The sequence below is a fragment of the Marmota flaviventris genome, chromosome 12, assembly GCF_047511675.1.
Source record: "Marmota flaviventris isolate mMarFla1 chromosome 12, mMarFla1.hap1, whole genome shotgun sequence".
Lineage (NCBI taxonomy): Eukaryota > Metazoa > Chordata > Mammalia > Rodentia > Sciuridae > Marmota > Marmota flaviventris.
This window is the reverse complement of record NC_092509.1, coordinates 74,942,932-74,966,403: the sequence shown is the minus strand read 5'-3', so window position 1 is coordinate 74,966,403 and position 23,472 is coordinate 74,942,932. Positions and strand designations below refer to the sequence as shown.

The following is a 23,472-nucleotide window of genomic DNA, read 5'->3' as shown; positions in this document are numbered from 1 at the left end:
TATCCACCAGCCATCCTTATAATTAGCCAGTTATTGTGCACATCTGCAACACCTGTCCACCCACACCTTCATGATGTGTATTTCAAAGATTCTGCCAAAGCATGGAATGAAGAAGCTTCTGCTTTTTACAACTCAGTTTGTTACAGCATGGGGCTAGTAAGTTCAAAGTTTTAAGTCTGACCTTGTTACAGATTACTTGGCTTAGCATACAGCTAAAGAATCATTACACAGTCCAACTCTACCCTGCCCTCTTAACATCTCCATGCTATTCACCGGTGGCGGGGGGTTGGGGGTGGATATGACTCAATGCAAATGTATCACCATTACTGGAAAAAACATTTACAGCACAGGTCTCGACAGCACCCTGTCATGACAGAATTCTGTGCTGATCACGATTAAGAGTGATTGGTTTTGTATCTTTAACAGGGATTAACAAAAGACAACCTCTGTGAACCTTCAATACCTCCAAGATTGTGCAAAACAGATCATGTTTGTAAGGAACTTTGTACAGTACCACAAGTTATTTGTATTCATATTAAGGACCTTATTTTGTTCTACTGTACATATTCTACTCCCTCAGATCAGATTCTGGTTTTGTTGTACTAGGATCCTCTTTGGGGTCAGTTTCTAGAAGTCCTTTTCTGGTTCTATATGCTCAGGCCAGTAGAGACAGGATTAGTGAAATTAAGGACTTGATTTACCAGTGAAAAAGGCTATTCTGGAACTGAGAGCAAACGGTGGGGGACCCCATACACATCTTCACACCCATCTCTTTCCTCCTTTTCAAGCCTCAGATGGGTAATCTGTGGAGGCTGTGAATGGCCTTGCAAGTCTCAGTTTTTTTAAAAAAGTGAGATGGGAAAGAAAAAAGGAAGTATATTGAAGTGTAATTGTTTCTTGATGGTAAAATCAAGAACTATTTAAGGAGTTTAGTGCCACTCTTGTTCCTATTGTATGAGGAGAGCTATGGTCACAGAAATGACTTCTACTAACTGAGGAAGGGGAGAGCAATGGTTCTGGATATGTTCTGGCATCCAGTGATCCCTTTAGAATTGGACAAAAGCATGGTTCCTTTCTTAGGAAAATGTCATACGAATCTTGTTCAGACTTTCTGAAGACCTCTTCTGTGAACCCCAAGCTAAGAAGGCAGGGCTAAAGAAGACATTTGTGGGCTAAGACACTTCCCTGTAGCAAAGGTCTCACCTCGAAGTTACATTATAAACCTAGTTTTTAGTGGCAGTGTGCTAAAGTTGGGGGAAAATCATAGTCATACAGAAACCCATATTGTTATGTCTTTCTATCCTAATCTGCTGCAATTTAGAGTCAATTCTTTCCTCTGTTGCCTTGATTGATGGCCATAGACAGGTTCTACTTTCTGAATGACTAACTTTTAGAGATGTGAAGGGACTATGTGGGGATTAGGAGGTTAACTAGGTAGTAGGAGCAGATAAACAAGAGGCCATGAACTATTTGGGAGAGGGGCTTGAGAAACAGGAAGTCTTTGAATGGGCTATCCTAACTTGAAAGCAGGAGCCAACTGAACATCAAAACCACCTGAATGGAACAAAAGCATCACACAGCAGCTTCTTCTGTTGATTTCAAGTGCTTCTGACTTTAAAAGTTAGTACATTTTTCATTAAGTGGAGGAAACAAGAAGGGAGTCAGATTTAAATCGGGATTTAAATTTTTGGTAAAGAATTATATTTTTTATTCACAAAATCTGAAAATGCTCATATAAATTACCAGCTCAGGGCTTGGATTTCCACTGGATCCACTGCATGAAACAATAGTGTGTCACTTCTTCTTGCCAGGTTTGGGGGCCTTTTCTAGGCCTTGGATGTGTTTTCGAGGGAGATGATATTCTTCTACAATCCAAAAAACAGAAACTGCTCAGTGGAGCAGGAACTCACTCTCCCGCTCCCCACCAGCCCTACCATGATTTCTCCTTTGTCTCACAATGTCACTCCTTGGCCTGGCCCATGGCCCACACCAATCTCCCAGCCCTCTTTGCCCCAGTATTCTTGCTATCAAGACTCTGCTCTAATTATTCCCAACTCGGGATATGTTTGTCTACATCCGGCTGAAGCTCATCTTCCTGGGACTGCCTTTTGAGATGGACCATTTACCCCACACCTCAAAGCCCAAGTTCATTCTTCAGTAATTTTCATATGGCCATCTGCCTTCCAGGTTCGCTGGAAAATAGTACTTCTAGTTTTCTTATGGAAGAGAATGTATGTGACTGTGTTCAACTGTGTGCCTGTCTATTTTCCCCTGTGTTTCTACTCAGCACCTCTCACATGGGTTTCTTCACATGAAGGGGCTCAAACCTGCAAGTCAGTTCTTGGTACTTCCTAAGATCATAAAATAAATTTGCTTATTGAGCATTTACTATGTGCCAAGCCCTGAAGATGTGACAAGCATGAAAAATACAAGGTCACTGCCTCAAGGAACATAGTCTAACAGACAGCTCAGACATTAGAAAGTATTAGCCAAGCTATAGACACCAGCCAGAAATATAAACACAATTGGGAAGTGCTACATCAACCATTTAAAAAATGCTCATTTAAGGAAAAGGATAGGGCCCCTGAGGTGGGCCAATGAGGGCAGGCAGATTCAGGCTGTGGAAGGGCATGTGAGCCAAGGGGACAGTCCAGGTGAATACAGGAAAAGTGTGATATGCTTTCTGTATTTGGGGAACAACAAAGGATTGGCAAGACTGAGGCTGAGACAGTGTGGGAGCCATGAAAAGCCTGGGGGAAAGCTTGGGGTCAGGCTAAGACAGACTAGGTAACAAGTTCAGGAGTTAACTCTGAAGGCACTGAAGAGGCATACAGAGTGTTTTAGAGGGGAGTGATGTGAGCATATTTGTTTTAGAAAGCTGACCCGGGAAGTGACACGGAGAATGGTTTGAATTGAGACAAGCAGGAGGCTGGCCGGGTGACCCAGTGGGGTAGAAAGAACTTGGGTTCTGGAGAATGAACACACTCTAAGCCCAGGTGCAGCACTTAAGAGTCAGGTGAACTCAGGGCAAGTTAGTGGACCTCTCTGGGCCTCAGTTTCCTCATTTGCAATACAAATAACAGTCCTTCAGCAGCATTATGATTAAGGAGCTGCCTGCCAAAAGTCCAGCAAAGTGCCTAGCATGGTTTGGGTGCTCAATAAATGTTTTATAGAAAAGGGAAGCTCAGGGAGAAAATAAGTGTATATGGTAGAAAAAGTGTTGAATTGGGAAGGGACAAAGATCTGGTTCAAACATTGGTTTCACCCCTTGTCAGCTGCTAAAATGACATATACACATGTGTATGTAGGTATGCTTCTCAATTTATGATGGGGTTATGTTCCCCCAGAAAAACATTGTGAATGGAAAATATGGTTAAATAAAAAATGCATGCATTACACCTAACCCACCAAACACCATAGGTCAGCAGCACCATCCACTGGAGTACCTGTTGTTTGCCTCTGTGATCACATGATTAGGAGCCTCTCAAGAGAGTATCGAGGGGATATGGCGATCCTAGTAAAAGCTCAAAATTCAAATCCTGAAGCAGTTTCTACTGAATGTGTATCACTTTGGCACATTATGAAGTTGCACAATTGGTAAGTCAAGGACCTGTGTGTGTGTGTGTGTGTGTGTGTGTGTGTGTACATATATACAGGTATCAAGATAACTACACCAAGGTGAGTTGGCAGGAAGATCTTTGCCAAACTAGCCCAGTGCCAATGCTCTTTGGAGGAGATGCTCACCAAGCAACAGCCAGCCAAGGTGGTGCACCTGGTTTCCCTGGATCTGCACCTGCAGGCTGTCCTTGGCCCCGGGGGCAGGAGTGACGGTGGTGCTGGCCTGACATCGTTGCTGGAGGATGGCAGCCACTGAGTATGGGTCCAGACCATAGGGTTCCAAGTTCCGGACCACAGTCACCTGAGGGGGGTGGACAGTGAGGACAGTAGACTGATGGTGGTGCTGATTGCACATCCTCCCCTCCATAGGGCTTTCCAGAGCCTCAATAGCCTCCTCACCCTCAGTATTCTCTGAGGGCTCACCATCCTTATCACCATGGTACTTTTCTTATTTTGTGCTTCTAAAACGATTCTCTCTACTCCAACCAATTATTATTTTTATTTTTATTTATTTTTTTGGTACTGGGGGTTGAACCCATAGGCCTTTAACCACTGAGCCACATCCCCAGCCCTTTTTAATATTTATATTTTAGTTTTTAGAGACAGGGTCTCACTAAGTTGCTGAGGCTGGCTTCCAACTCACAATCCTCCTGCCTCAGCCTCCTGAGCTGCTGGGATTACAGGTGTACACCACCAAGTTCAGTTCCATCTAATTATTGTGTTATATATTTAGGGGGATAGATACTCTCTATCCACATATAACATATGATGTATACTTCTTTACCATGGAGAATTTAAAACATAAATAAAAGTAGAACAGTATACTGAACATCATCTGTACCCAATATCAGTTTCAACAATTAGCAACTCATAGTCAATCTCGATTCATGCACATCCCCATTCATTCCCAACTTCTCCAGTACTTTAAAGTAAATCCTTCCAGCAAATCCTTATTTCACCTATAAATATTTCAGTATTAACTTACAAAAGATAGGGATCTTTTTAACATAAAAATGAGGGGACTAGGGATGTGGCTCAGTGGTAGGGCACTTGCCTGGCATGTGTGAGTCCCTGATTTTAATCCCTAACACTGCCAAAAAAAAAGATAACTTAAAAAAGAAACAATAAGCACATGTATAAATAAATTAACAATAATTATTCTAGATAGCAACAGTTGCACTTTTCTATTTTTATCAACTTCACAAATAAGAATGTAACATTCACATAATAAATAAATATATTAATCCTTTTTTGAAGTTATTAATTTTTATTTTGGTACCAGGGAATGAACCCAGTAGTACCTTACCACTAAGCGATATCCCCAGTCCTTTTTTATTTTTTGAGACAGTTCTTGCTAAATTGCTGAGGATCTCACTAAATTGCCAAGGCTGGCTTCGAACTTGTGATCCTCCTGCCTCAGTCTCCCAAGTCTCTGTAATTATAGGCATGTGCCACCATGCTCAGCTATCCTTTAAAAAAAAAAAAAATCACAATTCTGGCCAGGTGTGGTGGCTCATGACTACGAGCGTAGTAACTCAAGAGACTGAGGCAGCAGGATTGCAAGTTTGAGGTCAGCCTCAGCAACTTAGTGAGACCCTATCTCAAAATAAAATAAAAGGGCTAGGTGTAGCTAGTGGTAAATCACCCCTGGGTTCAATCCTTAGTATCACCACTGCCCCCCCAAAATAAATAAATAAATAAAATACACATCAGGTAGCCAACCCCCTCCCTGATGCATGAGTCCCCAACTATACTTTCTCCCAACAAGTGATCACCTAATCTTTGCTTAGAGACCTCCATAAAATAACTACTTCATGAAGCATCAATTTCAATTTTGGACAATTCTAATTGGCATTTTAATAGAAAATTAGTGTTTAATACATTCACATACAACATAAATTGTTTAGTATAATGTATGGCACATAAATAATAAATAGTGACTTTCTAATTATTATTAAAGCTATTATGACTGGTTGTCATTTATTGACTGCTTATTTGCCAAGTACTATTCTAAGTGCTTCACTCATGCATATTCTTTCATTGGATCCTCATAAAGTAGGTATTACACAAGGTAGGTAAATATCTCCATTTTTTACATAAGAAAATTCAGGCAAAAGGAAATAAAGTAACTTGCTGAGGTCAAAAAGTGAGGCAAAGTCTGTATTTGTACTCAGGTCTAATTCCAAAGCACATGCTTGTAACCAGATGCTTCTGAAAAGTTCTCTTTTGAACTTAGGTTCAAACAGATATCGGGATTCCTACCCAATAATCCTATGTCTGTCTTCTCAAGGCTTACAGAATAAGAGCACCACTTTTGCAAAGGACAGCTTTTCACATATTTGAGGATAGATACTGTTTGTTCACCACAACTTTGTGTTGTCAAGCTAAATATATTCAGTTCCTTAGCAATTTTTTTTTTTTTCATTGAGCAAAGCCCAAGAGGTAATAGAACATGTTGTTAAGGGGTGAAAGCCTATAATGTAATACCAAGAAAAAAAATTTTAAATAAAATCTTATTTTCTTTTGGAAACAGGTTCTAAGCAAGTTTCCTAGCACAAAATCCTAGTGGGCAATAAGGAAACAGGGTCAGCTCAACCTATTATACAGCATCCGACCCAGGTTTCAAGTCAGTCTAAAAACTTCTAATCATACTAGAGAGACTAGAACTTAGCAGGGACATTAAATCCTCCTCCTCAAACTTTATGTCTTTTTAAAAATTACCTTTTTATTAGAAGCCCTCTGTGCAAGGGTGATGTCAATTGGACAGATTTTCCCTTTCTTCACAATGGGCTCTTGTCCAGGAAAGGTCACTTGATAGGCAGGCTGTAATTTTTCCAAACACCTGAAATGAGAATTATGAGTCATAAACTGATTGAGCCAACAGAACCCATCTCATCATACTGCACTACCAGCAGGCGCGTGGGTATAAGCAGATCTTGTAGGTAGTGGTTTGCAACTTGGCTGTGTGTCGGAATCATTCAAATCACCTAGGGAGCTGCACCAATCTAGTCAGTATTTCTGACCAGAAATGTATATCTTTTAACACTCCCCCAATGAGCAAAGTTGAGACCCAAGGAGCATCAATGACTTTAGATCCTGCAAACTGTCCATTGGTCTGGCCTTCTGAGACTCTGCGAGTTTGGAGGTTACTACCTGTCTCAAGAACATAACTCACCCAGCTTTGCCTCTGAGTATGGCTTCACATTTTTAACATGTTTTAATAATGTGTTTTTTAATAGAACACCTTTATCACAAGGAATTCATACACTTACCTCATCAAATTTTCTCCTGGTGTCATACAAATCAGAATTGACACACTTTTCTATAAAGAGCCACAAAAAAAATATTTTAGATTTTATAGGCCATCTGGTCTATACCAACTACTCAATTCGGCCGTTATAGCAAAGCATTCTGTACACAACACATAAATGAGTACAGCTGTGTTCCAATTAAACTTTATTTACTGAAACAAGTAGCAGGCCAGGTTTGGCCCACAAGCTGTAGTTTGCTGACTCCTGATATAAATTATTTTTAGTTATGGTTCTGTGGAAAAGAACTATTAAGAATCTTTCCTGGGCTAGGGTTGTAGCTCAGTTGGTAGAGTGTTTGCCTAGCATGGGTGAGGCACTGGGTTCAATCTTCAGCACCACATAAAAATAAATAAATAAAATAAAGGTATTGTGTCCAACTATAACTAAAAAAATATTTTAAAAAATAATCTTTCCTTTGACTACTTTAGACAATTCCCTCCAGTCTCTTGCCTCTCCTGTCAAAATTTTTATCTTTAATTATGTTCCTTTTCTTTCTTCCTCTTAAGTTTTTATATGTCTTGTCAGCTCCAATTGTCCCAATGAACCTCCACATTAGAATTGCTCAAGCCTGTGTATATGTAGACTGACATGATTTGAATTACAGAAAGAAAGTCATAGACTATGAGAATGATGATGTTGAAATTCAACATGTTAGATATTAAGTGAAGAGAAGAGAAAAGTTGGAGAGGGGGCAGCCAATCTGTTACCTGGTCAGGAGACTGTCCCATGGAAGCTTCACAACTGTGTGCTGTTCATCTTTCTCTAAGATGCAGTCACAAAGGATGGGATCCAATTTCACCAGACTATAGAGAAAGAAGAAACAATACAGAAATCTAAGACTCAAGCCTTCTGATCCAAGAGCTGACTCAAAATTTCTCTCGTGTGTCTTTTATTGTCATTTAGGATGAGACTGAGTTGTATAAAGAGTTTATCAGGCAGGATGCTCTATTGGTGCAAATGCAAGTTCACTTTCCTAGGAAGAAGAGCAGGTCAGGAAAGGGAATGTGGGGTAAGATAAATCTGAAGACCGGGATTCTGAGTTCAGTTCTGCTACTAACTAACCATGGAACCACAGCTTTCTAGGTTTAATTTCACAGTAGGCTGACAAGGAAGGAAGACAGAAAGCAGGGAAGTAAATACTAACTACCCCAGTATGATCATTACACCCTGTACACATGTATTGAACTATCACACACTACTCCATAAATTTGTACAATTAAAATAATAACCTAGAGCTCAGGGTATAGCTCAGTGGTAGAACACTTGCCTAGCGTGAGTGAGGTCCTGGGTTCTACCCCAGCACTACAATCAATCAATCAATAAATCAATAAATAAAAATAAGTAAACAAAGTTAAATATTAAAAAAAGAGAGCATTAAATGAGGCTGGGGAGTCTCAACTTTCTAAGCATGACAGTGACTTTTTAAGTAAAATACAAAAAAATTAATGGAACTCTCTCCATCTGGTAGCATACTCTCTATGTCCACTTATTATGAAAATAATATATAAAAAAAGAAAACAATACCAAAAAGCAACAATGGTTTCGGATAAAATTTGTTTAAATTGTGGCTTCTTTGTCTTCTATTTCAAAAATTCTATGGCTACAGAATGACTGGTCCTTTATAAGGCTCTTTTTAAAAAAACTATTATTGGTGTATAACTATACATAATAGTAGGACTAGCTGTTATGTATTAGTACATGCACTTAACATAGGTTAACAGTTTTTTAAAGTGAATTCTATTCTTCACAACAGCCATATGCACTTAAAGATCAGAGGTGGATGTACCCAAGGAGGTACTCTTTACTCAGTCTGTAGTCAATGTTGACAATACTCACAGATCTGAGCACCCTAGCTAACAAATCTAGATGCCTACAGTCTGTGGTTTGGAAACACTGGTCTCCCTTGTTTGTAAGATGTTGAGATTTTCTATGCCCCAACCCTCCCCAAGTGTATTTATGTTTGCTGAAGATGACAACCTATAAAAGAAAGATATCATTTTCCTCCTCCACTCACTTTTTGTTGTGTGTATCTACCAGCTCATTTTTCTTGGCGTAGTCAATGATGATCGTTCGGACCTCATTGACCTCAAGAATGCTCCCCTTCCTAGGAAAGGAGAAATGACCAGGGTTAGTGTGAGCTGTGCCAGGAGACAAACTGCAAATACCCAGACTCACTCCCTGCTCAGCAGGACACTTTCCTTAATTGGTTTTTGACCTCTATTTTCTTCCCTTTTCCTGACCAAGGCAAGCACAACTCTGTGAAGGAAAACTACAGAAGAAAACAGAGAGACTTATTCTCTCATTCATCTTAGTGCAAAGAAACATCCTTGTGGAAGAAGGCTTGAAGCTGGATTTGGGAGGATAGGAGACAGGGGCAGAGCAGGTTTTGCCAATCACAGAAGAACACTACTCAGGTTGAGAGAGAGGAAGTGTAGGCCAGAACACCACACAGGCAGAGCAGTGCTGCTCTCCAAAAACTCACTTGTGGCCAGACTCCTGGAAGAGCAGGGTCATGCTGGCTGGGACACAGTAGAGGGGTTTTATGTCTGGAGGGTGATAGGGCTGTTCCCTGCTACCCTCCTGGACAGTCTGGGAGGTCGGGGAGGGTTCGGGTATGATGAAAGATGTGATCCTAAAACCCAGCAGAAGGAAAGAAAAAACACATTTTATACTAGTATCTTGGCAATCCCCAGTCCGTGGCCCAGGTGCCCCAGGGCCCGCTGCACTACAGTGGCCAGGCCCCCTGCACTCACCTTGGGTGCTTCCAGTCCACAGCCACAACGCTCTCCACCCCTTTGCTCAGCTCCTTCACCTGTATAATCTGCTCCTGCTGCATGTGCTGCAGGAACTTAGAGAGCTAGGGGAGACAGGGCCAGTGGGAGGGGACTTCATCAACTCTACAAACATACCGAGCATCTTGGAAGTGCCTGACCAACCTAAGTGGGAACTGGAGGCTACAAGACAGTCCTTGCCCTTATCTAACTACGTATAGGAAGGCCTTTGCTATGCAGATCAGGAACAAGAAACTGCAAGAAACTAACAGGGGTATTCTGTCACAAATCTAATTAGATATAAAGGGGTCAAGAGGGGAGAGGGTGCCCCCCAATCTGGCTCAGCCCAGGGAATGTGTTTATTCTCCCTTAAATAAAAAACTTAATTCTAGCCTGAGCCCTAGTGTCCATCATATGTCCCTCCACAACTCTATGTGGGTATGCAGAGAAGGCACCTGCTTACCTTTTTGTAGCTTGACTTCTTTATGTCCAGTTGTCGTCCTTCAGGGCTGACGGCAGATGGAAAAGGCAAGTTAAGCCAACAGAGAAGTAATGGCGGGACCTGCCTGACATGAAGACAAAGGCCTTTTTCCTCAGCCTTCTTCCCCAACACTCAGAGAGAAGCCACTGTTCTAGAACTCTGCCTGGTGGCAGCATTGGAGAGGAATGCCCAATAGCACTTTCCATAAAGATGCAGTGTTTCTGTGCTCTCTAGTGTGGTAGCCATCTATGTGGCTATTAAGTACCTGAAATGTGCCTACTGTGACCAAGGACCTGAATTTTAAATTGTATTGTCTTTCAATTAATTTAAACTTAATTGGTCACATGTGGCTAGTGGCTATTGAATTGGATGTAGCTTCAGATTCCTCTCAACCCTTCCATGGCCTCAAAAGTTCTACTTCAAGGTGAACCTTTCCAACAGCAAGGTCACACTGCGGACTGCCAGATCTTGAGCAGGGTTCAACAAAGTTGAACAGGGTACACCCTGGAACCCAGTCCAGTAATATCTATCATTTACCCATTGCCTATGGATGGTCACATTAGTATAAATAGTGGGAAAAGAAGGTACAAGAGACTGACCTAAAATATTGACTCCCTGTTCTTTTACAGAAAAGATTCCTGTTATAGAGTAATTTGTTTGGGGATAAAAGAGTCCTAATGAAAGCTATAAATTTTTCCTCCCCTCTGAACTTAAACCTCTCCCAAAATGTCATATTCAACAATACCAGGGAGCCCTTCTAGAAGGTTCTCCAGTTTAACAACTCTCTTAAAGGATACTTAGGACTCCTTTCTCTGTTACTTATAACCCAGTAAGGTCAGGACAAATTACCAAGAATCTCTTCACATACTCTAGATGTCACACTTGCACACTAAGCCTTTAAAGCAGCCCACATGTTCATGGGAAAGAGACCAGATTAGAAACCACTTTTTAAAAAGTCAGCAAGAGCTGGGCATAATAGCACATGTCTGTAATCCTACTATCTTGAGAGGCTGAGGCAGGAGGATTCCAAGTTCAAGGCCATTCTGGGCAATTTACTGAAACCTTATCTCAAAATAAAATAAAAAGGGCTGGGGATATGGTTCACTGGTTGAACATTTGCCTAGCATATAAAAGCCTTGGGCTTAATTTCCGGTTCTGGAAAAAACAAAGCAGGATGCTCAGAAAAAAGTTCAACTTTAGGATGAAAATGAATAAGCAAATTTCCTGAAATAACAGTATCTAATGAGTGCCTGTTTTATATCAGGCTGTGTAATCTTTACAGCAATTCAATGAGTACTGGAAATTGGGGCTCAGAGAAACCCAGTAACTAACTGAAATCTGCCTTGGTAAAATACCCTGAGGAGCTAGCAAGAGTGTTCACATAGCTGTCTTCTAAATCAAGCTTCTGTTCATGTGTAACACTGCCTTTCCTGATGGCCTATCATGGGTAAGGTGGGGTCCTCACACCTATTCTTCCTCTTAATACAACCTGATATGGTCCACTTACTTTTCAGAAGTATGAGGGTATGAAACATTCTAGAAGAAGTCTCCTGACAAGAGGCTGCCTGGAGACTCTTCCTGTGCCTGAACATGTTGACTAATACGTGAGAAACAGCCCAGAACCACCACAGCAGAGGCAGCATTCAAAGATCTTAGGAATTTCAACCTTCCATTTCCTCAACATCCTTCACTGGCTAGATTTAAGTTTTTAAAACCCAGAACCAAATCTGCTTACCAGACCCACCATTCTACCCACAGCATGTCATTCCACCAGTTCCTCATTAGTCCTGCCCTGCTCTGCCTTACTGCCAAGGAACAAAAGACCCAGACCCTGGCCTCCAGCCCACATCAGTGCCTTCCATACCAGCAAGAAAACATGTGGCTGCCCAGCAAAGTGCTGGTGAGTAACGGAAGGTCAGCCTTTCTGACTCTGCATTTCAAAGCATGCAAGAAGCACTGCTGCAACAGTTCGTCCATTTGCTCTGCAAGGAAAAGACAAGAAATACATCCTTTATAGAATACCTGGTACAGTACAAGAAACCTCTCTGGCCCAGCTCCATCCCCACCTAACCCTTGGCTCTTGAGTAGGACACACACCCAGGTACCAAAGCTTTCAATCTCTCGAGCACTGAACCTGCAAAGAAGGCTGACCCCAGAGAAGGAGTTAAGCTACAAAGTCCCACAAAGCCAGGGGCATTCACCCAGAGAAATCAGACCCAGAAGAAACCCTAGGGGGCTCTCTAGCTGCAAACAGTCCAAGTGCTAGGGCAGACTGGCACCCAAGGAGACATGACTTCTGTGGAATGAACTCTCAGAACAGGTCACAAGGTTACTGTACCACCTTCACAAAAATAACTCTGCTGTGCTCTCCCAGAACATCAGTGCCACTCTAGTCAGCAGGGGAAGGGATGGGCCTTCTACTCCCAGAGCCACACCTTGAAGAGGTCTGCTGTCTGTGGAGTCTTGGCTCAGGACCCCAGCACTGGTGTCCTCTGAGGTTTCTGAGAGGGACTTCTCCTCACATGCCTGATGAACCTCCCCATTTTCTTCCTCCTTCCCCTCCAGAGTCAGGCATCTCAGATCTTCCTGAAAGGTAGAGTCCACCTTCTCTTCACTAAGATCTGCAGGATCCAATACCAGTGGAGCAATTGAAGGTGGAGAGGACTTGTCTCCAGATCGCCTAGAAAAATCTTATATCAGAAACAGCAAGCAGCAGCCATAGCACTCCCCTTCCCTGGTCAGGGAGGAGTTAGCTAGGAGCTCAGGCTAGCAAGAGCCAACAGTAAGAGCATCCTGGAGAGAGCAAAGGGCCTGGGCTCTTATCTCAATTCTTTCCATTCAATTATGGACCCAGAAAAATTCCAGGCCTTGGTTTCTGCATCTCTGAAATGAGGAGAATAATTCTTGCCTCCTCTTTAGCCCAAGGGAATAACTGTATTATTAATAGAGCTCCTAAGACTGAGAAAGATTAAAGAAAGAGCTGCTTAAGATAAACCCATAAAATTACTTCTTTTATATGAGCAAAAAATAATAAACCATTTTGAATTAAGTTACAAGATTAAGATTGCAAATGTATCTATAGTCCCGGTTTGGTGAACCTCAAACCCAGGGTTCAGTCTATGTAACAAATTACAAATACCTAGACTGCTCAAAGGATACAGAATCAGTGTTAAAAATCAAATGCAATCTAACTTGCAAAGTCAAGATTACTATGGTTTATTCCCAAACCTCAGGAAGACAAGAAAAATAATTGATGCCACCCAGCACAGTGTACAGGGAGGTAAAAGGCTTTATCTTGGCCAAGATTATGTCAATCAAACCAAGTTTTAACTGATAGTTACAGCAAGGCTTATTAACTTTTTTTTTTTTTTTTTTTTTTAAACTGGGGATTGAACTCAGGGGTACTTGACCACTGAGCCACATTCCCAGTCCTATTTTGTATTTTATTCAAAGACAAGGTCTCACTGAGTTGCTCAGAACCTCGCTTTTGCTAAGGCTGGCTTTGAACTCTTGATCCTCCTGCCTCAGCCTCCCAAGCCACTGGAATTATAGGCATGTGCCACTGCACCCAGCTAGCATTTTTAATAGTGACACCAAATTGAACGTTTAAGCTATTCTGATTGGGTAAATTAAAAAAAAAAAATTAATAATTTTTTTAGTTGTCAATAGACCTTTATTTTATTTATTTATATGTGGTACTGAAAATTGAACTCAGTGCCTCACACATGCTAGGCAAGTGCTCTACCACTGAGCTACAACCCGAGGCCTAAAAACAAAGTGTTTTCAAGTTGAGGTGGAAGGGAGAGGCAGTTGCTGATAAAACAACTTAAGATATGACCTTGATTGCTATGGCCCAGACTGAGAATTAGAAAACAAATTTTTGCTAGGTGTGGTGGTGTATACCTACAATCTCAGTGACCTGGGAGACTGAGGCAAGAGGATCAGGATCATAGTTCAAAGCCAGCCTCAGCAACTTAGTGACACCCTAAGCAATGCAGTAGGACCCTTTCTTAAAATAAATAATAAAACAGGGATAGAGTTGTAGCTCAGTATGCCCCTGGGTTCAGTGCCCCTGGGTTCAATCCCCAGTACACAAAAAGTCCCCCCAAAACAATAGAACAACAATGAAAAAAGGTTCTAGGAGAATGTCACTCATCTGCCCTCAAATATATGTTTAATTTTTTTTTTTTTTTAATTTTGATTAAAGAGGCTAATGAGGTTGTAACCTCCAACAAAGTAGGGCTGAGCCAACACTTATAAAGTGAACAACCAAGACTGGACTAGAAAATGTAAGGAGAAATCTATACCAACAGGCCACAACACTTGGCTTAAAGACCGGTTTAATACTACTTTTGAGAAAAACACTATTTACTGTTTTCATTAAATAAGAAAACAAAATAAACAAAAGAAAAAAATTAAAAACAGGAAATGAACTAGCATATGGCTCTGGAAAGCAACTGTTAGCCAGAATATTTTACTTCCATAATGAGAGACGAAGATCTTAGAATGGGATTGAATAATACAAGAGTAATTAGTCATCATCCTGGTGTCTAGAGTCTACCCTGCTTTTACTTGGATTCCAAAGTACTCATCCCAGAGTCAGATGCTAAGATGTCATCGCAGATTAGGCCAGACTGACTAGAACTAAAAAAAAAAAAGAATCACCCCTACTAAAGGACAGAATGGCCAACCCGGAGATCCTCTTCCAGGTCTAGGAGTCTAAAATTCACCCAGAAAATAAAATTCATTCCAATTTTTTGTCTGAACAGGCAAAAAAAGTTTTTTTTCCCCACATCTGGCCAGGAAATGATGATCTGGGGTCAGCAATTTGACTAAGGACCTGGCTAGGAACAATACTTTGCTATTTCTTAATCCCAGGTTCTATCTCCACCTACTTCAGCTCCCTGTAAGCAGAAAAAATGCTGTACCCACCACAAGTGATCCTGGTAAGTGTGGAGCACAGAAAAGCCCCTTCCCTTCAGACCTGAAGTCAGCATCTCAGCAGTGGACATGGCAGCTACTCCGATTGCTATAGGGGCTCTAGGAAGAAAAAGGCCAGAGACAAGGGTCAGGGAAAGTCTACCAGGAGGGCACACGTTCACACTGTCTTTCCTCCTACGTGGTCACTAGTATCACAAAATTTTGAGTCATTAAGTCCACTCTCAATTTTCTTCAAATTATCTATAAATATTACTTTCAAACACTCTTGACCAAACATTGTCCTTCTAAGTATTTCTCTCCTGACATGATCACTGGCTCTGTTTTATACCTATTATCAATTAAACCCAGGCAGCCTTAGAAGGGTAATGGGAGTTCCCTTCCTTTAATTTCAAAAATATAAATGGTCTCCTCTACCTTAAAGAAATTATAGCCATCATCCTATAAGGAGGTTCTCTGGAGGAGAAATCTATACTAATAGGACACAAACAGTTGGATAAAAGACCAGCTACACACACTGGCTGAAATAAGCTGCCAGAGATAAGGCTAAGAGATGCCACAGGAAGGAGTTGATCAGTGGAGCTCATGAGAGAAGTTCCTTCTGAGCTGGCTCTTTACCACAGGGCTTGCCCTGTGTAACTGAACATCTGAGAACGGTGTGTTGCCAGGATACCCAAAGCCACATTTCCAGTAGCAGCAAAAACTCCCAAAACCCAAGTGAGAAATGTCTGTCATCCTGGTGTTACTCAATGTTGATCGCACATGGCCTGTGAAAGTGGGTAACCAGGTGGGTAATAGTTGGGGATTCATAAGCCTGGCAAGGGAGCCTGGATTCAAGGGCAGAGATCCCAATAGCTGAACTTAAATTATATTTTACTAAATGTGGTGGCTTCACTTACTGTGCCTACAGATCCGAATCTACCACAGAAACTTTGAATCTGGCTTCTTTCCCAGTTCTTAAAAGAGGGGTCTTTTGATTCTACCCCACCAAGGTTAATGGCTCAAAAACTCCAATTCTAAATGTGACTGTACTTTTAACAAACCCAGTGTGCCCCTATCAATGCCCTGATCCATCCCCAAGCTCCAGCCCCATATATATCCTAAAAGCTAAACTGAGCAGGCCAAATATCCATTTATGTAGTTGAATATAATCTTGCAGGAGAAAACTAATGACACATGATTGTCTTCACCTATATTTCTGCTACAGGTTAAAAAAAAAAAAGGTTTCTAGGTGCTTAGTTTCAAAAACATTCAAGTGAAATGACTAGCTGAAATAAAGATCTTACATACTGACTCCTCTCATGTATACCTCTCCTTCTCTCTCAAAGAAGCAATGATTATCTAGGTATGGTGGCACATGCCTGTAATCCCAGTGACTTGGAAGGGTGAGGCAGGAGGATCACAAGTTTGAAGCCAGCCTCAGCAACTTAGATAGACCCTGACTCAAAATAAAAAAGAGCTGGGATGTAGCTTAATGCTAGAATGCTCCTGGGTTCAATTCCCAGTATCACAAGACAAGCAATGATTAAAATAATGAGATGTCATTTTTCATTTATTAGAACAACAAGATAAAAATGACCCATCAAATCTAGTGTTGGTGAGAGTATAGAAATAGACTCCATATGTGCTATAGGTAGATGTTATGGTTTGGGTGTGAGGTGTCCCCAAAAGGTGCCCATGTGAGACAATGCAAGAAGGTTCACAGGAGAAACGATTGGGTTGTAAGAGTCTTAACCCAATCAGTGAATTAATTCCCTGACAGAGTTTAACTAAGTGGTAACTGAAGGTGGGTAGAGTGTGGCTGAAAGAGGTAGGTCACTAGGGGTATGCCTTTGGGGTATATATTTGGTGAGCTGAGCTTAGTCTCTCTCTGCTTCCTGATTATCATGTGAGCTGCTTCCCTCTGCCACACTCTTCTGCCATGATATTCAGCCTCACCTTGGGCCCTGAGGAATGGAGTCTGCTGTCTATAGACTTGAGACCTCTGAAACCAAAAGCCCCCAAATAAACTTTTCCTCCTCTACAGTTGTTCTGGTCAGATCTTTTAGTCAGCAGCAAAAAGGTTGACGAAAACAGTAGGAATGAAAACTGTTACTGTTTTAAAAGGGAAGCAGAACAGATCTTTAGCTTAACACTTCTACTTTTCAGTATCTGTTCTAGAAAAATATTGACACTGGAATCCCTAGAGGCATCAAGAAGATATTGTTTGTAATAGAGACAAATTAGAGGCAACCTCAATGTCCACCAACATAGGAGGTGTCCACCACATAGCAGGTAAAAAGATTTGACAGAAATCTTTTTATACAGAAATGGAAAATGTCCACACTATATAAGTGAAAAACAAAACATAAACATATTATTTTGTATTTCTCAATACATGTATTCAAATCATGTTTTGTTTTATTTGAAGTGCTTAAACCCAGGGCCTCTGCCAGGGATGGTGGTGCTCACTTGTAATCCCAGCAGCTCAGGAGGCTGAGGCAGGAGGGTCAAACTTTGAGACCAGCCTCAGCAACTTAATGAGACTCTGTCTCAAAATAAAAAGGGCTGGAGATGTGGGTATGTGGCTCAATATCCTTGGTACTAAAAAACAAAACAAAACCCAGGGCCTCATATATATGCAAGGCAAGCACTCTACCACTGAGCTACACCCTCGGCTCCAAATCATGCATTTTTATATACAAATATATATATGAATTGAAAAGAGCACATCAAAATGATAATGGCTACTTCAGCTGGGTGTGGTGGTACATGCCTGTAATCCCAGTGGCTTGGGAGGCTGAGGCAGGAGAATCGTGAGCCAGCCTCAGCAAAAGTGAGGTGCTAAGCAACTCAATAAGATCTTGTCTCTAATAAAATACAAAATAGGACTGGGGATGTGGCTCAGTGGTCAAGTGCCACTGAGTTCAATCCCCAGTACCTCCCCTCCCCCAAAAAATGATAATGGCTACTTCTAGAAGAAAAGAATTTGGGATGAGGGGGTCTTTTAATTTTTCAGAATTGCTCATACAATTACTTCTTAATTTATTTTTAAAAAGAAGCAGAAAGGTGATGGTTGACTCATCTACAAATGTATTACCTACAGATGTACTAAAAATTATTCCATTATAAATTAAAATAGTGGGGCTGGGGTTGTAGCTCAGTGGTACAGTGCTCACCTAGCATGCATGAGGCACTGGGTTCGATCCTCAGCACCACATAAAAATAAAATAAAGATATTATGTCCCCCTAAAACTAAAAAATAAACATTAAAGAATGAAATGTCACAAACTGAAGGAGCCTAGAAGACATGGCAACTACATGCAATGTGCTACCCTAGGATGGATCCTTGAATGGAAAAAAGATACTAGTGGAAAAATATATTAAAGTCTCTAGTTAACAGTATTGTCCCAATATTAATTTCTTAGTTCTGGTAGCTACACTATGGTTATGTAAGATGTTGCCATCAGTGGAAACTGGATAAAGAGTATTATCAGAACACTGTACTATCTTTGCATTTTTCTAAAAATCTAAAATTATTTTTTAAATAAAATGTTTTTTTAAAGGCAGCAGCCACACCAGAGGCAAATACTCTAAGCCCAAATATACAGATACTCCACAGACTTACTGCCATGGTCCCCATGGCTTACTATATGCTTCTTGCAGAAAGACCTGTTTTCTCTTTCAACCTTTTGTCTGTATGTTTTGGATGTTGTCATTTCCCTTCATCTCCCTTTTACCTAGGTTTCCCCATGAAAGAAATAGCTGCATGATACAGTACCTGTTTCCCACCAAGGCAATGGCACAGAGGTCACCCTTCTGGACCTGAGGCAGACCAGCAGGGGGCACCACTAATCCTGGCAGCATCAAATCTGCATCAAGTAAAAGCATTACAGCTTACTTTCTGTCTCCATCTCAATCCATATTTTACTTCATCATTTTTTATGAAATTGACAAAGAAACACTTACTATGCTATGTTATTTATAATGAAAATTTTAAACAGCAACTTGAGTATCAGCCCTCACTTTAGGGGGGCCAACTGTCACATAGAAGCACCAGGTTGAGTGTCCTAGGCCATTATCTATCTTGTGCTAGTTCCCTAAATACAGTTTATTGACTTAAGTACAGTATATGGTAGTTCATGGTATACCTTAACATCACTTATATAAGGCTACAACAAAGTTGGACAGGCCCAGAGAACTCGTGGAACCAATCCACCAAGGGGTATAACACACACAGAGGAAAAATTCTATTTTTCAACCATATGAACATAAGAAATGCGTAATTTATTTAGTTAATTGACCTTTACTAAGCAGTTTCAGGCAATAGCCAAAATTTAGGAAAATCCTCTTACCTGCTCCCCCAACCAGTTTTTCAAGTACCAGAGGCCATGTTGTAAAGGTTGGTAGAAGATCAGGATAGGACCACAGTGTGTACACTGTACAAAAAAAGACCCAGAAGACACTATCAAAAGGTCAATTTGACAGGGAACTTGCATAATCACATTAATTAGAATACAGAAGGAAACTGAACTCAAAGTTAGAAAAAGAGGTTCTAAAGGGGTGCCAAGAGCTTTCATTCTTGAGGAAAACAGAGACCTAAGGAACTGAGTGTCACCTGAGACCTGAAGGCACCCATTGTTCCCTCTGGATTGCGGCTGCAGAAAATGGTCCCAGTGAATTAAAGTGGAGGCAGAGAACCAATGAGGCTGTCACTTATGACCTAAGAAGTAAGTGACCTAAGAACAGAGTCAGTCTATAAGAAATTTTGAAATTTTTCATGTTTATTATTTTTATTCCGTTTCTATAGTGATTAGTAGAGAAGCAGTGGTAGGGGTAGTGGTGGCCTACAGACTACACTGTTGAAGCCAATCTTACTCGAAGAAAATCCCCAAGCAACAAAATAGATATCAGCAGCTAGTGAATCTCTGAGATTGGTGACAAAGAGTGATAGCAAAGAATCCTAGACAAGGGCTGGGGTTGTGGCTCAGTGGCAGAGCACTTGCTTTGCACATGTGAGGCACTGAGTTCAATCTTCAGCAATACACAAAAATAAATAAACAAAATAAAGGTATTGTGTCCAGGTATAACTAAAAAAATATTTTAAAAAAGAATCCTAGACAAACAGTCAGAGTCTAAAAGAGAATCTCTGTAAGATATCCCAACTGAAGCACATCACAAGCTGGATATGTAGCTTAATTAATCCAGCTTCTTTCCTACCACAGTATTTTTCTTCAGTATCTTAAGAAAATGTTGTTACGGCTAAGAATGGTGCTACATGCCTGTAATCTCAGCAACTTGAGAGGTTGAGGCAGGAGAACTGCAAATTCCAGGCCAATCTCAGCAACCTGATGAAGCCCTAAACAACTTCGCAAAACCCTGTCTCAAAATAAAAAGGGCTGGGGATGTGGCCCATAGGTAAAGTGCCCCTGGGTTCAATCCCCAGTACTAGGAATGAAGGTAGGAAGAATGGAAGGAAGAAAAATCCTGTTATAGATATCTTAAAGAATATTTCTTACATACCCTGAAATTCCATCCTTTGCAAGAACACAGCTCTATCTCTTGTTAATCAACTGGGAACTCCTCTGCATTGCTCCTTTATTTCAGAATTTCCCTCTGTAACCCCTCCACTTTCTTTGTTAGTTCTTCCCCCACCCCTGCCACTCCTTTTTATAGCAGTTTCTGATCTTACAAGATCCAATTCTAGGAACAGTGGGTCTTCAAAGACCTTTAGGAATGGTATTGAGAGATACCATTGTTTGATTTATGGGAGCCATGCTAATGAAACAAGAGAGAGAAGCAGATGTTAGGCAAGGACTACAGTAATGGCCATGCTGTTGCCATACCTGTTGGATATAGATTTTTCTCCAGTTCAAATAGGATGGGGTTACCGCCACTCATATAAACAGTCACTGCATCCCCTTTGTGAGCATACAGCTTCACAATGTTGAGCTCCTCCTTTCCAGGTATTAGCACAGAAACCTGATCAGTTCCGAAGGTGGGGAAGGCAGATGTCACATCAGCCCTAAGTTTTCTCCTGCAGAAAAGCACACCAGTACCATAAATGCTACCTTATGGACTTTAATAAATATGGAGAATTCAGAAGACTCACTATAAAATCATACAGGCCAAGGAAAAACTGCCTAGTTTATTAAGCATACTCTTCCAAAATCCTATTCTCTCTCTCATCTAGTGTCTCATTTATTTTCACATATTCCTGGGCACATCTTTCCATTTTAAAGATAAGAAAACAGAGGCCCAGTGAACAACTAAAGTCATTTGACATAGGAAACCCAGCCCTGCCCTCCTGATTCCATGCCTACACCTTCAGACCCAGTCCCTTCTCATGTTTGATAAATCTGTTAGCTCATAATTAAATAGTTACACCATGGTACCAAGAATGATACCTATAGAACACTGGTTCCAAAATTCCTGATACAATAACTACTTGCAACACTGTCTGAATAGACATGATTCTTACCACATGTGCCTTATCCCCGCCCACCTCACCCTCCAGCTGTCTCTCCCACACACCTCTCCTATAGTTTCAGTTCTCGGACCCCCATCTTTCCCAAGGAGTTCTAAACTCTGTGGAGGGCAAGGGCCTTGAATTCCTTCATATTTACACCCGCGATAACACCTTACAGTCTGCAGTCAGTAACGCTGAGTTATATTTTCTTTTAATCTCAATAAAATATGCAAAAGAAAGCCTAGGAGATAAATCAGGCCTCTTTTCATTCTCATCTTCAAAACGTAACTAACCTTTCCCTTTGTCTCCTCGGCCTCTGCCCCTGCCCCAGGTCATCTGACCGAGCCCAGGGAGGGATTTAAGCCGATGGGGCCAGAGATGTCTGAGGCCTCGTGGGCAGAAACCCTTTAGCTCCCTCACCTGTCCGACCCCTTGATGGCCGTGTTGGACTTGACCCGAAAGGCCTTGGCGAACATGTCTGCTGGGGTAGCCGGGGGAAGACAAGAAGAACACAGAAACCAGAGAGTGTCAGGAAAGTGAGACCATGAAGCCTCCCCGGGCTGAGGCCCTGGGGGCAGCCATGCTGGGGGCCCCGCCGCGAAAAGTGCCCGGCTGGAAATCCGGGTCGCGCAGCTTTGCGGCCGTAGTCACTGCGGAGGCTGGCGGCCGCCCCTAGTGGCGAGGCCAGGAACTGAAGCAGGGCCAGGGAGGGGCCCGGGAACATCATAGCCCAGGTCGCTCTGAGCCTGCAGGTCTCTAGGGATCCTACTGCACCAACAGAGCTTTTAGTTCAGTCCTTCCAACCCATTAGCGTTAGATTCTGCGTTGAAGAGAAACCCTGCAAGCTCCAATTCCAAATTGACTCAATTCTGCATAATTAAATGAATTAAGTTTGCAGTCCTTTTGAATGCTTCTCTTCAAGTATTTTATTTAATAATGTAAAAATTGTAAACTAGAGGCCTCACCTAGGATATTCTTCTCCCTGATTTTTAATTATTTATTTATTTTTTTTGTACTAGAGATTAACCCTAGGATGGCTTTCTCTTTACCTCTGAACTACAACTCAAGTCCTTTTTATTTTTTATTTTGAGACAGGGCCTCCCTAATTTGCTGAGAAAGGCCTTGAACTTGTACTTCTCCTGCCTCAACCTCTGGAGTACCTTTTGCATGTTAGGCAAGGTCTTTTGCATGTTAGGGTCTTTTGGATGTTAGGCAAGCACTCTACCAATGAGCTAAACTTTTGCATACTAGGCAAGCACTCTACCAATGAGCTAAACTTTTGCATGTTAGGCAAGCACTCTACCAATGAGCTAAACTTCTAACCTTCCTCCATAATTTTTAATTTACATAGGTGATAATGATAGTAACACAGAATCCACTCTTGGTTTAGGTTTGCCCCAGGTAGTCAAGCAGCCTGGGCAGAAAGATTAGGTTTCCCTAGAGTAACAACCATGTACCCTGGAAGCAAGGATTTAAACACCTGGGGTCCCTGCCTCTACCTCGTTATAAATTTGCATATTAAAACTTTAGAGTTGTGTGTCCTTTCACCAATAAAAAAAAAAATCCTATTTGTTTAATTCATTGACAGTTGCATAAAGGAGAATTTCACATGAACTGTCCAAAGATAGGCCTCCTGAAGAGACTGCCCTCCACCTACTAAACCTTTGACACATCAGGCCTTTATTCTGAAATACCTCAGTCACAAGACCAAAGTCAGAGGATCCCAGGAGAGAACAATGCCAAGTCTCCTCCTCCTTGAAAACCCACTTGGTCACCTTTGGGGTGTATGATACAGAATTAACAAACCCGAAAGCAACCAAGATATCCTTCGGTATGTAGATGAATAAGTAAACTGTGATCCATCCAACAGTGGAATACCATTCAGTACTATAAAGCTACAAAGTC

The 23,472-nt window shown here is 41.4% G+C and overlaps 1 protein-coding gene across 2 annotated transcripts; it reads right to left on the bottom strand.

Annotated features, from left to right (window-relative positions):
- Window positions 1-1,678: 1,678 nt before the first annotated feature.
- On the bottom strand, window positions 1,679-22,204 carry Eif2d (eukaryotic translation initiation factor 2D). Of its 2 annotated transcripts, none has more exons than XM_071600129.1 (15): window positions 21,988-22,204; window positions 20,945-21,135; window positions 19,454-19,537; window positions 18,880-18,970; window positions 15,114-15,221; window positions 12,617-12,861; window positions 12,046-12,163; window positions 10,164-10,266; window positions 9,683-9,786; window positions 9,412-9,561; window positions 8,944-9,033; window positions 7,637-7,732; window positions 6,340-6,460; window positions 3,745-3,919; window positions 1,679-1,865 (listed from the first exon to the last, which is right to left on the bottom strand). In XM_071600129.1, exons 1-15 carry the CDS (start codon window positions 22,041-22,043, stop codon window positions 1,795-1,797), a joined length of 1,803 nt encoding a protein of 600 aa, XP_071456230.1. In that variant the 5' UTR covers window positions 22,044-22,204; the 3' UTR covers window positions 1,679-1,794. The 2 variants fall into 2 exon arrangements, with proteins under 2 accessions (XP_071456230.1, XP_027790633.2); XM_027934832.2 differs by having other exon boundaries at window positions 10,164-10,209; window positions 21,988-22,203.
- Between the last annotated feature and the right edge of the window lie 1,268 nt (window positions 22,205-23,472).

Bases quoted from the DNA above. Each gene is read 5' to 3' on its own strand.
- Eif2d (XM_071600129.1), bottom strand. From the start codon at position 22,043: ATGTTCGCCAAGGCCTTTCGGGTCAAGTCCAACACGGCCATCAAGGGG. The intron at 6,461-7,636 runs GTAACAGATTGG...TTCTCATTTCAG, and splicing joins TGGGACAGTCTCCTGACCAG to GTGTTTGGAAAAATTACAGC. The intron at 1,866-3,744 runs GTGAGCATCTCC...TTTGGATTGTAG, and splicing joins CCTTGGCTGGCTGTTGCTTG to AAGAATATCATCTCCCTCGA.